At 35.3% G+C, this 14,034-nt stretch overlaps 2 protein-coding genes across 2 annotated transcripts; one reads left to right on the top strand and one right to left on the bottom strand.

The window, feature by feature from the left end:
* Positions 1–165: 165 nt before the first annotated feature.
* On the top strand, positions 166–1,768 carry LOC108485832 (E3 ubiquitin-protein ligase ATL42-like). Its single transcript, XM_017789678.2, has one exon. It carries the CDS (start codon positions 363–365, stop codon positions 1,602–1,604), a length of 1,242 nt encoding a protein of 413 aa, XP_017645167.1. The 5' UTR covers positions 166–362; the 3' UTR covers positions 1,605–1,768.
* Positions 1,769–4,896: 3,128 nt separating this feature from the next.
* Positions 4,897–12,583, bottom strand: LOC108483961 (protein phosphatase 2C and cyclic nucleotide-binding/kinase domain-containing protein). Its single transcript, XM_017787528.2, has 16 exons — positions 12,431–12,583; positions 10,944–11,994; positions 10,196–10,327; positions 9,889–10,116; positions 9,680–9,805; positions 9,183–9,245; positions 8,843–8,925; positions 8,257–8,488; positions 7,828–8,144; positions 7,514–7,601; positions 7,357–7,423; positions 6,833–7,110; positions 6,657–6,722; positions 6,434–6,555; positions 5,767–5,923; positions 4,897–5,681 (listed from the first exon to the last, which is right to left on the bottom strand). Exons 2-16 carry the CDS (start codon positions 11,985–11,987, stop codon positions 5,436–5,438), a joined length of 3,249 nt encoding a protein of 1,082 aa, XP_017643017.1. The 5' UTR covers positions 11,988–11,994; positions 12,431–12,583; the 3' UTR covers positions 4,897–5,435.
* Positions 12,584–14,034: the final 1,451 nt, after the last annotated feature.

Below are 14,034 nucleotides of genomic sequence, written 5' to 3' on the forward strand. Positions count from 1 at the left end.
AGCATAAGACCACAAGTTTGGTACCGTATATTGGCTGTCTCAGAGAACGCCACCAGGGCTGAGTCCAAATTTTGTATGCAATCAAAAAGTCTCTCCACTATGTCATCACTTCTGAAATTTTAACATTTTCAAAAAGGCATGCATTGCAATATGAAATAAAAATAAAGGAAGCTGCCAAACATTTAAAAGGACGCTCTTTTGGGGGAGTGACATGTTAGTCAGGATTGGGACCATGCTTAACAAGCCAATGTCAAACTACCCCCACATGGTCTATTTTATATGTATATATATATGTACATGTTTCAGCTTAAATGCTAGCAGGGAAGCAATAGAATTCTGGGTTCTGAGAAACGTGTTCTTCGATGATTCGATCTACGTTGATCAGTTTAGTTCTTATTTTCCTTTTTTTTGTTGTTGTTGATGCACAATCCGATTCAAGTGAGACTGATGCAATTTCAGGAGACGCTGTCTCAAATTTCCAACCGAGCCTGGCGGTTGTCATAGGTATACTCTGTGTCATGTTTGCCTTGACGTTTTTCCTGCTTGTCTATGCCAAATTCTGTCACAGTGCAGCAACGGTTCATGCTGACCATAATCATCGAATACTCAACCGAACAAGGTCTCGGTCCTCGGGGATCGACAAGAAAGTTGTGGAATCGCTTCCTTTCTTTAAGTTCTCTTCACTTAAAGGATCGAAACAAGGGCTTGAATGCGCAGTCTGCTTATCAAAATTCGAAGATATTGAGATCCTAAGGTTGCTGCCTCAATGCAAACATGGCTTTCACATTGATTGTATTGATCAGTGGCTAGAAAAGCACTCAAGTTGCCCCCTTTGCAGGCAGAAGGTCAACGCTAATGACCCAACAATTTTTACATATACAAACAGCATGCGGTTCTCAAGGAACCAATCTGAGCTAAGAGGAGACTCCAACATAGAGCTGTATGTCCAGAGAGAGCAAGAGCATCATGGCTCATCAAGGTTCAGCATCGGAGCCAGCTTCAGAAAATCCGAGAAGGGCAATATCGAAACCGAAGTTCTAATCCAAGAGGATGATGATGATGGATTCCATAAGGTCAATCATAAGATCATTGTATCTGATGTAGTTTTGCAAAACCGGTGGAGCAGTGTAAGTTCATCCGACCTGATGTTCTTGAGCTCAGAGATGCTTAACGACTTGTCGAGCAACAGATTTGTGTCCCTGGACATAAACAAGGAGCAGTGTACGAAAACAAGGACAATTGAAAACGAAGGAATTACAAAGATCAAAAGGGAATTGGAGATAAAGAGACTGTTAAACAAGCCAGTTTCAACTCCTGATGTGGCTTTCACATCGGATTCAGCAGCTAGTACGAGTCATGCTGCATCAAGGATTACTAACCAAGTTGAGAAAAGATCAATGTCGGATATCACTGCTTTATCGAGGTTTCGAGACGATGGTAGGAGGAACAGAACAAGTGAGTGTTCATTGCCCGAAAGGTACACAGAGGAGGAAAGGAGAAGGCTGCTTTGGTTGCCAATAGCTAGAAGAACAGTGCAATGGTTTGCCAATAGAGAAACGTGTGAACAACAAATTCAGGGTCCAACACACCATTTAGATGTTTGATTTATGGACTAATAGTTGTATTTTGTACATAATTTCACTAGGCAGACAGCTACACATTTCCAAAAAAACATTTTCCTTCTTAATTCAGTATTTTACTAAGATTGCTGTTTGTTTGTTGGTTTTTACTTCTAGAAAAGAAAAATGAAAAAGAGCCTGCTTGCTAACCTGGTTTTCTGAATTAAACATGTAATTTATTAAAGATTGCTCTAGTGGCTGGCTGAACCAAGGAATCTTGATTTAAGAGGATCACATATGATCTGCCCATGATACAAAGTTGGTTTTGTTGAGAAGTTACCTATATCTTCCATATTTGTTTTATGATGTATGTTCGAGATTTGAAATTGTCTCTTTTAACAATATACTTCTGAGGTTCGAATATGTGTTTTCCCTTTAAGAATGTAATGTGTACACTTATTGGTCTTATCAAAACATATATAACTGAACTTCACAACCATGTTCATTTGGTGATTTGTATATTGATCCATATAGAGTTTAGGAACCAACTAATTCAAACAAAACATTTAAGGGATAATATGTAATATATATGAATGATAATTATTTAATACATCAATAAAAAATTTAAAAATGATTTTTTTTAATTTCGCCCACTATCCAATGTATTGAATAATAATAATTATTAGAACAAAATTTGTTTTTGTTTTTCTCAAACAGTCATTTGTATTTAAAATAAAAAATAATAATAAATTGTGTAAGGAAGCTTACCTGTAGTGGTAGGGTGGTAATTATGGGGAACATGGAGCAAAATAATCAAACTACAAAAAGAGACAAAAAGCAATGAGATAAGAGATAATTAACAAAAGATTTGACTCGCATCTAAATAATCAACTTGGCTGCAGACATCTTCTTCTTTATTTATTAACTTATATTACAAGATTATAATTCAATTTGCTATAAGTTAAATCAGATGTTACGCACCAACTGATTTCACTACCCATGCTTTGTCCCTTTGCTTTGGATCATTTCACAGGGAAATTAAATAATTCAAATAAATCTAAATGGCGGGCGGTTTCTTAAATTAAACCCTTTTTTAAAATATTGTTTCCCCTCTCTAAATCTCTGCCATAGGATCTGGATATTACTTCATCTGTTGTAGTATTAACGCAAGTGCTGAGTCCCTCTTTCTTGTCCTGCTTTGGCGGAATCTCTGCTATTATTAGCATGTCATCTATTTATATTCAAACATAAATCTTAAAATTATAAATGAACATTATATAAATTTTAATTTTATATACAATTGTATATATAAAATTATAATTTTGATTAGATTTTTATATACCAATAATAATATCTAACATCATTTTTAAATTTACATTAAAGTATAGGGTTTGTGAAGACGGAAAATGATGCCAATGAGTAAACTTGAGGTTTCTTTGAATGGAAGAAAGCAAAACTTGTCCATACAATAAGTCTATAAACATTTAGAATTCATTGTTACTTGACCAAATATCACCGAAAGTACCTGAAAAAGTGGGGTTCAGTTTACTGCAGCTGATTGATAAGGATGTAAATGTTTGCTCCTATGGTGTTTTTCTTTGTCCATAATCCCTTTACCAGTTTGGCACCACTCGGCTATCAAAGACCAGCCTGAACGCAGGGCTAATAAACCCGCAACACCATAGGAAAACATTAAAGGGGGCCATTACTACTCGTTTGAAAATATTCCGAGGCAGCAGACATTTGAATACCATAGAGGAAGACCATGTGAATAGAAGCAATGATCACCTGTTTAGCCTTTGGCATTTTTAACTTCAGCAAATCCTAGTTTCTGGCTGAGAAAATAGCTTCCAGAATTGGTATGTCCATGTGAGGATGCAGGACACCACATTCAAAGGAGTCTCCACGAGAAGTTTAATTGCAGTAGCTGTCCTACGCAAGAAGCCACACTCAAATGGCATATCGTTGATTTGGGAAACTGGAGAATAGAACTTTGAGAGTAGAACATGATAGAATTCAACAAATTGAAGCAATCAATCAAAACAGGATATAAAAGACTGAAACTAATTGGATGGCAACATATATCCCAATCCAAAGATCATATTTCTTTTACATATTGTCTTGAAAAAACAACTTACTTTTGCTTCGCATCGGAGGAGCATGTCAATGGAGTAGGTAAATGAAGCACTTGTAGCTTCTTGAAGCCGATTTCCTAGGTCAGTCAGTCAATGAACCTATCATTAATGCCCCTTGTACTAAAGGGTATGCTTAGCTATGCCTGAACTATTCATTTCCATCTTATATCTCTGTGTCTGACTAATATTTAGACATAATAATTATAGATATATCCTTCAAATATATTAAAATACTTTAGAAAAAATTCGAATAACATAGGTTACTGTAGAAAAGGTCAATGGGGGTGTACCTCTGCTTGGGATCTAAATGCTAGCATTATCGGATTTTCTTTGTCCATAATTTCTTTAACCGGATCTTGCCACTCGTTATCAAAGGCCAGCTTGAACATAGGGCTGATAAACTTACAATGCTATAGATAAACATGAAACGGGGCTATCACTGTTTGTTTGAAAATTTTCTGAGGCTGTGGTCATTTTGAATACCGTAAAGGAAGACCATGTAATAGAAGCAATGACCACCCACCCACTAGAGTCCCGCACCAAAATGCAAGGGGACTGTATCCTTTCATTTTTACAATATCAGAAAATCATTGTTTCGAGATGAGAATATACCTTCTAAAATCAGCATGCCCATGGAAGGATGCTACATTCGAAGAAGTCTCAACAGAGGTATGCTTGATATTGTCTTTCAAGAATAACTGGATTTTCCCCAAGAGGTTTGATAAGAGTAACCATGTTTCCCTTGCGAGAAGCCTCAGCCAAATAATGTCATCCATGTCAGAAACTGAAGTTAAAACTTTCATGACACATCTCAGATAAAAGCCATAATAAGCTACTGTGTCAAATCTCAAGAAATTGATGCAACCATCAAAATATGAGATAAATTTCACCTGTAAAACTAATGGATGGCAAAAATACCCCAAAATGAAGATTATTTTTCTTTTATTGTCCGCAAAAGAAAAATATAAAAAAACCCTACCTTCACTTTTGCATCAACATGTTGAAGGGTCTAGGTAATACCTCCTTGCCAGAAACGCTGCTTAAATTTCTTGAAGCAGAATTGCCAAGCTAATCTGTCAATGAACCCGTAGTCTGTGCCAATGTTCCTGAACCAAAGCGTGTGCCTGATCTCTTGACCCATTTTTAGACATAATAAATTAGGAGATATCCTCCAAATTTATGAAAAAGTTGAATAACATATGTCACAGCAGAAAAAGTCAACGGTGGAATATCTTTGCAATATAAATTACACAGGTCAATCATAGATTAGAATTCTCAAACAACATATCATATTCCATACATCTACGAATATGATGCCCCAAACGGGAAATGCCTATTAATTATCTACTGCTACCAATGTAGATAGCTTGATTTACAAGAAACCCTCATTTACATATTTACCTATTTAAAAAAGTGGGAAATATGTAAAAAAAGAAATTGGAGATTTTAAAATAAAAGCCTGATAATGGAGCTATCCACTGAATTGGTTATATGGCCAACTTGGAAACAGAGAACAATCACCTAGCTGAGATATTCTTCCAATGCTACTCTGAATTCATGGCATTGAAAAAAGGAATCACAGAATTATAAGCAATCTAAGGCCGGCAACTTTATACTTGAATTACTGCAATGAAATCTCTGCCTAGTTTCTGACGCACTGGTAGTCAGTCTCGCCACAAGGAATAGAACTCCACTTGGAAACTGTCGGCAAAAAGGATGGAAATGCATATAAATCGTTCTTCTACCAATCATCAAGCCACTCCGGAACATTGAGTTCTGCTATATCCTGAGGTGGGGAAGCAACAGCAACAGGGCAATCCTCAGAATGTATTTCCAAATGTTGAGCTACACGAGAAGCTAACTCTTGTGGAACAGGACAAGTCCGATCTCTGATCCCTTTCCAGTCAACACCTTCAAACCACAGATGACTTCTAACAGAAGAGGAGCCATGGCTTCCCAGTCTTGTCTTTTCATCAACTTCAAGTAACTGAAATTTTATTTTAGTACAAACATGTGAGGGATTCTATGATTCCTATGAGGAAGTTATGAAGAAGAAATGGTAATAAAAAGACCTTAGTTATTAGATCAACAGCTTCAGGGCTTAAATTATGTGAAAGAATAAAGTATCCTCTTGCAATCTTTGCAAATGTATCGAGCTCGCTTTGTCTCCATGACCCAAATGGCATTTCACCTTGCAACAAGAAATAGATCAGGACTCCCAGGGCCCACCTGCATGTTAAATATTTCAAAAGACTAAAGTCATTTAAGGGGGTAGAGAGGAAGAAGAGAACATCTGATCAAACTGCAGAAACTATTTAACCTCAATGGTAAGAAAGAGTAGATTAAGGCCCCACAAACCCAACCAAAGGTCTACTGCGTTGAAAATTCCTCTTTAAAAGGCAGAAAAGATTTCAAGAACAAATATTGAAACCTGTGGTGTATTACCTGACAGGTAAAAGATAGTACCAAAGATAAATTGTGTTTTTACCCTTTAGTAAGCCAATATAACATCCCCTTTGTTGTAAGACAATTCTAATGCACTAAATAACTCCTGGTTGAATTAAATTTCTTTTCTTTATGATATTGGTTAATGATCTCCTTTTAAACAGTACTCTGCTTCTTTAACAAGCTAGTAATGTTGTAACTTTGTATTATTCAATTATATTCCTTTACATGATAAAGAAAGCATGAAGACGTTTATGACAAGATAGACAGAAGGAACATAGTACATGTTTTTACCAGTCAGCAGGAAGACCATGGCCCTTTCCCTGAACTACCTCTGGTGCTAAAGAGTCTGCCATTCCGCAAATTGTAAATGTTCTCTCACTAGATAACTTCTTTCCAAATCTGAAGTCAACTAGCTATAACATAGCATAGCAAAGCAAAAAATGATGATGAAGATGATGATGATGATTTAGCTTTGATCAAGACATCAAGTATAAAATTATATCTGTTCAAAGACCTGTAAATGGCCTGTTTTGTCCAACATTAAAACATCTGGAGACACACCTCTGTAAAGCACGCCATTCTGAAATTCAAATGAAAAATGGATGTAGAAAGACAAACTGTAATAAATAACAGATGCACCAAAAATGAGGAAATGAAGTCGAATAACAGGGCTGCTTGTAGAAATCTGACCTCATGTAGATCTTCTAAGGCAGTAACAATAGAGGCAGCACAGAACCTTGCCGATTGTTCATCTAGAGGTGTGTGAAGTATTGAAGCCAAAGGGCAAGCAAGGCATGTCTTCAATAGAATTGCAGCATGCATTTGATCAGCACAAGTGCATAGCACCACAGGCACACAAGCTGCAGAACTCATACTCTTCATCAGATCCTTCTCCTTTAAAACTTGTGCTTCTTTTCCTAGTTTTTTTATCTTCTGCTTTGAAAACCTCTTCAAACTAAGCATATTTTCTACAAAAACTCATTAAAAAGGAACATTTCATCAATTTTTGTTCCAAGACATCCTTTAAAATCACTGCAAAGCACTTAACGAGCTTATTTTCCTAGAATCTCATTTTGCACCAAACCTCCCTGGGATGTTTCTTCATGTAAGTATTCACAATCGATCTACTTATCACAAGGTACAGACAGAAAAGGCTAACTTTTAATTACCATTCCTGTGTAAAACAAATATACAGATATATAATAAAAACCAACCTGTGTCTCTTAGAAGTACAAGCCCAATCTCACTACAGTCAGTGGAATATAAACATGTTCTCCACTCCTGCATATGAAATTAAATGAGTTTAAGAGATTTCTCTATTGATGATAACATTTTGCTAAAATTAACAAGGCAGAACTAAGCATTTCTTACCAACTGGGAGATGCTAACTTTAGCAAGAGTTGATAGATCAATTTCTTTGAGAGAAGCCTTATGCACATCTGGAGAATAATCTCGAGACCTGAACAGCAACAAAACAATAATGCCATTCTCAATTTAAGGTATTAAAAGTTCAAATAAGAATGAAAAGAATAGAAGTTAATTCTTTTCCGGCTAGAGAACTCTAATAGCCTACATACAGAACCTTAAATGGAAGGTCGATGAGAAGTATAAAATGAAACGCATCCTAACAAGAGAAAAGGAGGAACTCAAAGATGCAACATTCAGTACATGAGACTAAGACATACTTATGGTCATCTTGGGAAAGCTTTGTCAAAGGACCAACAACTGAATCAAACTTCTCCTTCGTCAAAAGAGCACAAGTTACATCACCCACTGCAATGGCACTTATAGAACCAATCTGTTCCCCAAGAAGTGTCCATTCTCCAAAATAGCTTCCTTCTGTCTTTTCAACAGACAGTTGCTTGCCAATCTGTTGATCATTGTCCTCTTTGGGGTTATCAGACTTGAGACTACATATGCTTGGACAGCTTAACAAATCCATATCAAAAGTAATTCTCACTTGCCCCTTCTGGATAATACACAATGCAGAGAGGCATTCATTCTGTAGCCATGCAAGAGAAATATGAGAAACAAGAATGTGAACCAAGAGAAAAAGAAATTGCACTATGAAAAATGAAACAAAGGAAAATAATATTGGAAGGACGAATGTCTACCCTATTAACTAAGGCCTGCCCATTAGAAAAGGAAATTTCAGAAAGAGAATCTGCAACATGACTCAGCTGTAAAATTGTCAATCTAGATAGAAGATCCACAGAGCGAAGCAACTTCAAGGATAACAAATTAGAAAACTCAGACATCAAAATTCCACGAAAATCTTCTCGTTTTAGAGCCCAAAGAGTTCCATTTGTCACAGAACGCACAGAGGCTTGGAGAGGCTTATTGTACCTGTATAGCAACAACAAAATTTTCATGGTCAGCAGGTTGCATGACATTTTTTTTTTCACCAGAAAGAGCAGTAAAATATCCCAGCCCTCAACAAACCAACATGTTTAGCAAATATCTAAGAAAATATAAATATTCACCGAAATAATAAATGATAAGTGCTAACCAATTCAGCAAATTAGTGCTTTTTTTGCTACCTCAAAAAACTGGTGGTAACATGTTATTCTAATTTCAGTTTGCTACTCAGCATTTATTCTCTAGAAGCCTTTTAAATGTGCACTTCAATTTTCACTAAACAAAACAATTTGTCAACTTCAGAAAATAGAGAGGTGAGAAAGGAAAAAGAACAAACTATACATCAGTGCCAGCTCCCCAAATGATGATAACTTCTCAGCTGTATACTTCTGCAAAACCCTTGGCACCTCTCCTTTTTTATCTTCCTGCAAGTATAGATTCTAGTTACAAACTTAACTGAAAATAAACAATTACCAATGAACTAAGAACTCGTTATTAAATAGCAGAAAAAAGTGTGAACTGAGAAATAGAACATGACTAGACTGAGCCAAATCACAGTAAGTAATCTACAAGTTTAAATTCATAAGACAGCTTGGGCTCTCAAGAGATTTGATAGGTTTAAACATAGATAACTTGTAATCAATATATATTTAACTATTACAAAAAAAAAAAAAAAAAAAACCTGGGCTGCTAAGACTTCAAATTCTCCACTTCCGACAACATAAAAGCAGTCGCCTTCACCACCCTGAAAAGTATAACAACAATCAGAGTCCTAAATCTATTTGTAACTATGACAAAACTACCTCTAGAACCGTATTTAAGATATCAGCTCCTTCATTCCTTGTATGTGAAGCCAAAGCAGTTTAACCAGGGTTTAGCTTTCTGAAAGAGAACTTAAACCAAAACTGGCCACAGAATGCTTATAAGGAAGAAGTTCTGAACCTTACACACATAATGATTCAATTTATAATGGGTACATGGAGTTTTTTGCTGGTGACTTCTTCAAGCTTTAATTATGCTATCCATTACAACAACAGAGACATCTTGTTTGGGATTAATAACTTACAGGAGAGTAATGAAGCAATTAAATTGCTCATGCAGTTAGAGAACAACTGGCAACATCAGAATTACATGAAATAGTAGCAATAAATGAAACTAAGTGCAAACAGAATAACTAACCTGTTTAATGACAATATCCCCTGGTTGGACCTCTACTCTTTGCATGCAATCCAATAAAACATGACACTGTGAAGCCGTTAATTTTCTGAAGAGGAAATGGTCATGCAATGCCCGCTCTATATGTGCCTGTAACACAAATACAGAACAGCTTAGGCGAGGAAACACTTTAGTGAGTATACAAAACAAGTAGAATATAACAGATGGCTTACTTCTTCTTCCCAAGTTTTCCTGTGAGATGGAGGTGGTGGCACCCAGACTTGCCCATTCTCCAATGAACTCTCAATAGCACGAAGACGAGCCCGTGATAAGTCATGCCTTGCTTTGTGGTTCCTTGAGCTCCAGCTAAAGGTTGAAGGAGATTCTGATCCTGTTGCCTCTAACACTTGAGGAACAGGAGGCCGTAAAATTGTAGCAGGTTTAGCTGTTTCACAATTAACCTGATGGGAGAGCCCATTGAGAAACAAATATAATACAAAGACAACAAATACATTTGATGCACAAAGCTTGCTCACTTACACCAGATAGCCCACTAATATGCACAACAATCACAGTAATATCATCAGTACGGGTTTCGTACTGAAGCCAAAGTCGATAAGATTCAGCAACGATTGCAGCACAAGCATCACGAGGATCCTTGTATTTTGCAACCTGAAAAATATTAAGACAGCTACTGATGAAGAAAGAAAAGAACCAAGGAAAATCTAAATATTTGCAGCAAAGGGTGCATCTAAGAATAAGAACAAACAAAACATTCTAAATACAAAGATGATGAAAAGCATTAAGAAATATCATTGTTTATACAAGTAGCAAAAGATAATAAAAAGCAAACCTTTTACAACCAAAAATCCATGGAGTGTACTTAAGTAAAGTGTTTTCCAGATATATATAACTAATGAAGACCAATTCCCATTAACTAAATTGTAACAACAAAAGGACTATGTTACTGGATTTAGGGGTGAATGTCATACACGTACAGGTATCTCTCCAACACTGTTAGCTTAATTTTTTCCCTAAAATTTTCCATATATTTACCATTGGGGAATCATACATCATTCTCTCATCCCAGTATCTGTTAGCACATGCATACTTGATTGGCACGGTAACATAGCAGAAGGAAGCTCCTAAATAGTCATCAGTTCAACCGAAAATTAAGCAACCTACGAACATTATGACTAACACAACTCATGTAATCATAGTAACAACAACTACTGAGCTGAAGTTATTTCCTAATAATCAACATTTTATATTAAAATAATTCCCTTACCATGTCAACCACTGTTTGACTAGAAAGGAACTCGAAAACCCCATCACTAGCAAGCACAAAGAAAGGGTGATCTTCAGTAAGCTCCAACACAACAATCTCCGGATTCGCTACAACACCAATTGTCTCAGCAATTGAATCTCCAATACTCCTCGTAAAAGCCGTTCCAGGATACATCCCATTCGGCACCCAAAGCCTGGGAGGATCACCATCATCGCCTTCTTCCGTTCCCCAGCACTGTACATCTGGATTCTTCAACCCTTCAATTTGATCCAATGTAAGCACTCTCGCTCCGCAAAGCTTCACTCTCTCCATCTCATCAACTCGAAACGGCGTCTGATCAATTGACAAATCAACGGCCAGGATTTCTTTCCCTCTTTTTTGCGCTATAACCGCTCTCGAATCACCAGAATTCGCCACGTATATCGTCCGACCACGAACTAAAACCGTTATAGCCGTCGTTCCGCTCATGCTATCATCCAAACTATCAGCGTGTAGCTGTGTGTTTGTCGTCAAATACGCAGCATCGCAAGCTTCGGTGGCGTCGACGTGGAATTTATTATTTCTTAATAAATTTTCGCATAATTTTCTTTTCACGAACTGCGAACACTCAGCTCCGAATTCACCGTGGCCGTCGAAAACGCCGAAGAAATGATCATCAGGATTTGTTCCAAAGGGAGTGTGGATACAAAAACTGTCTTGATTAGCTTTATCTAAGGCATCTGGATAATAACCTCTTTGAGATAAGTAAGAATACTTAAGCTCGAAATTGCCAGACGGCACCGTAACTGTTCGAGAGCCGTCCGGCGGAAGGAACTGAGCTGAAACCCTAGAAAGGCGAGTGATGCCAAGCTCGGGGTCACCAGGTCGGTTCAGGCTTAACTGAGAGTGGATTTGGTCTCTGTTTTCGTCGTCTTCATTTGTAGATGTGGGTGAGAAAACAGGAAGCTCCGCCGCGTTTGGCCTTACGCTTTGCGGCTCTTTGATTCTTGCATCTCTCGGCACGCAAATCTCGCCGATGCAAGCTCTGGAGTAAACGCAGCCCATCACCCCACTGTTTTAAAAACAAAAGCTCAACAAGTAACTAAAACTCCGAAATCAACAAATGATTCACCTCATTGCCGTCTACAAAGTGAACCTTTAATGAATTTTCAAGAAAATAAAAATCTAAAAACATATTGAATTTTGTGATTTTGTTTCAATCTCCTCTGATTGCGCAGTAAATGCGGCGGTTTCTAACGAGTACGAAAACAAAATATTTGAACCAGAGAAAATAAATACATTTTTTAAACATATTTTTAGGTACTGATAACCGAAATGAAACTAGAAGATCAAAAAAGAGAGAGAATTTTTTATCTACTGTTTTGAAAAACCGTTACAGAGAAGGAAAAAAGCAGAGCAATGACACTATAATTGTTTTATTTATTTATTTATTTATTAAAATTAAATAATATAAAGAAAAAGGAAAAACAAAAGAGTGAGTTTCAGACTCAGTGCAGCGTAAGTTAGCGTGACGAGATTAAAGAGCACCGCGTGCCTGTGGATCCACGGGTAGCTTACGTGGAGTTTAAAAAGTTGGGGGGTGCGTAATGCTTCCATTGCCAGTGGGGAAGACAGAACGACAGTGCTTGGATTACACGCTTGTTTTGTTCCGCATTTTGTAACTATGCTATTAACAGATACTATACCATCTTTTTTTTTAAATAAAAAATAAAAAATACAACCAAGATATCCAAAAAACTTGATGTGTCTCAAATGAAGTTTCAGGTTAATTTTTTTTATATAAAAGATATTGTTAAATGGTTTGATTTAATTCGATTTGGAATTTAGTCGAAATTTAAAAGATGATAAAGTTTAAAAAATGTAGATGTATTTAAAATTATAATAATATTCAATTTTGCCAATGCATATAAAATTACACTTAACTTTAGTAAGGAAAACATGCCTTGTAAATTTATAATGACTATTAGTTTAAGATTTCAATATTTTTTTTTAAAAAGAACTTTTAGAAAATAGGAGAATGATGGATGTTTGAAAGAATAAGATGATGACGTACTTATTATGGGTAGTTTTCCTTTGGAATGTTTCTATAGTCGCTATCATTCGTCCAATTCTTATCAAGTGAATAGTCCAATAATTTAGATTTTAAAATTAAGACTTTACATCATCGTTTTTATATTTTAAAAATAAAAATGAGTTATTTTAATAAATTTTCTTTAATTTTCAAAATCAATTTATTTTAGGGTTAATTAATGAGATATATGTTTTAAAATATGACATTAAATGTAATTCGGATATGACATGAATTATATTTAAAATATGTATATACCTACCAAATGAATAACTTTAGATTTAACGTGTTAAAAAATAATATTATTAAAATTTAGGTGGACTATTTTATTTTTAATAAAGTTTATCGTATTTAAATTGTCAATGCGATATATACAAACATATTTAAAATTTAATCCAAAGGTTTTAAATACACTCCATGACAGTCCGAGTTAATGTTTGACACCTAAATTAACACTAAGCTAATGAAAGAATTTAATTAATATAATATTTGATACTTTAAGGACTCAATTAAAATATTTTAAGGTTTGAGAATTAATTTAAAATTTAGATAATAATTTAGTACCTTCTATATATTTAACTCTTTGTTTTATGTAATTAAGCAATTTAATTTAATCCTAATTTGAAATTATTAAAATATTCTAATTATTGACGTGGTCTGAGTTCCATTAAAAACACAGAAAATGTTATTACTTCTGTAAAGCATTCATTCAATAACGAAAATATATATTATTTTCCTTTTAAACAACTTATTATTAAGAAAAGAGTAATTTCAAGCATTTTGCCCTCCATAATATTATTAGTTATATAAACATCAAATCTTGATGTAAATATTTCATAAGCGAATGTCTATAATCTGTTTTAATTTTATAACAAATGTCATAATTAATAAAATTATTAAGGATAAGACTTAAAATCAATTATTTGTAATAAATAAACTCAACTTAAATACTAAGTTCATGGAAAAAGAGAAAATTATCATTATCAATATAACTAAAATCTTATCGGTAGAGATGGTAAGAGG

The sequence above is a fragment of the Gossypium arboreum genome, chromosome 6 (assembly GCF_025698485.1).
Source record: "Gossypium arboreum isolate Shixiya-1 chromosome 6, ASM2569848v2, whole genome shotgun sequence".
NCBI classification, from domain to species: domain Eukaryota; kingdom Viridiplantae; phylum Streptophyta; class Magnoliopsida; order Malvales; family Malvaceae; genus Gossypium; species Gossypium arboreum.

Excerpts from the sequence above, each read along its gene's own strand:
- LOC108485832 (XM_017789678.2), top strand. The coding sequence starts at position 363 with ATGATTCGATCTACGTTGATCAGTTTAGTTCTTATTTTCCTTTTTTTT.
- LOC108483961 (XM_017787528.2), bottom strand. The coding sequence starts at position 11,987 with ATGGGCTGCGTTTACTCCAGAGCTTGCATCGGCGAGATTTGCGTGCCG. Across the intron at positions 8,489-8,842 it reads TTTGGGGAGCTGGCACTGAT|GTACAATAAGCCTCTCCAAG; the intron begins GTATAGTTTGTT and ends GTTGCTATACAG. Across the intron at positions 7,602-7,827 it reads CTTTCCCAAGATGACCATAA|GTCTCGAGATTATTCTCCAG; the intron begins GTATGTCTTAGT and ends GTTGCTGTTCAG.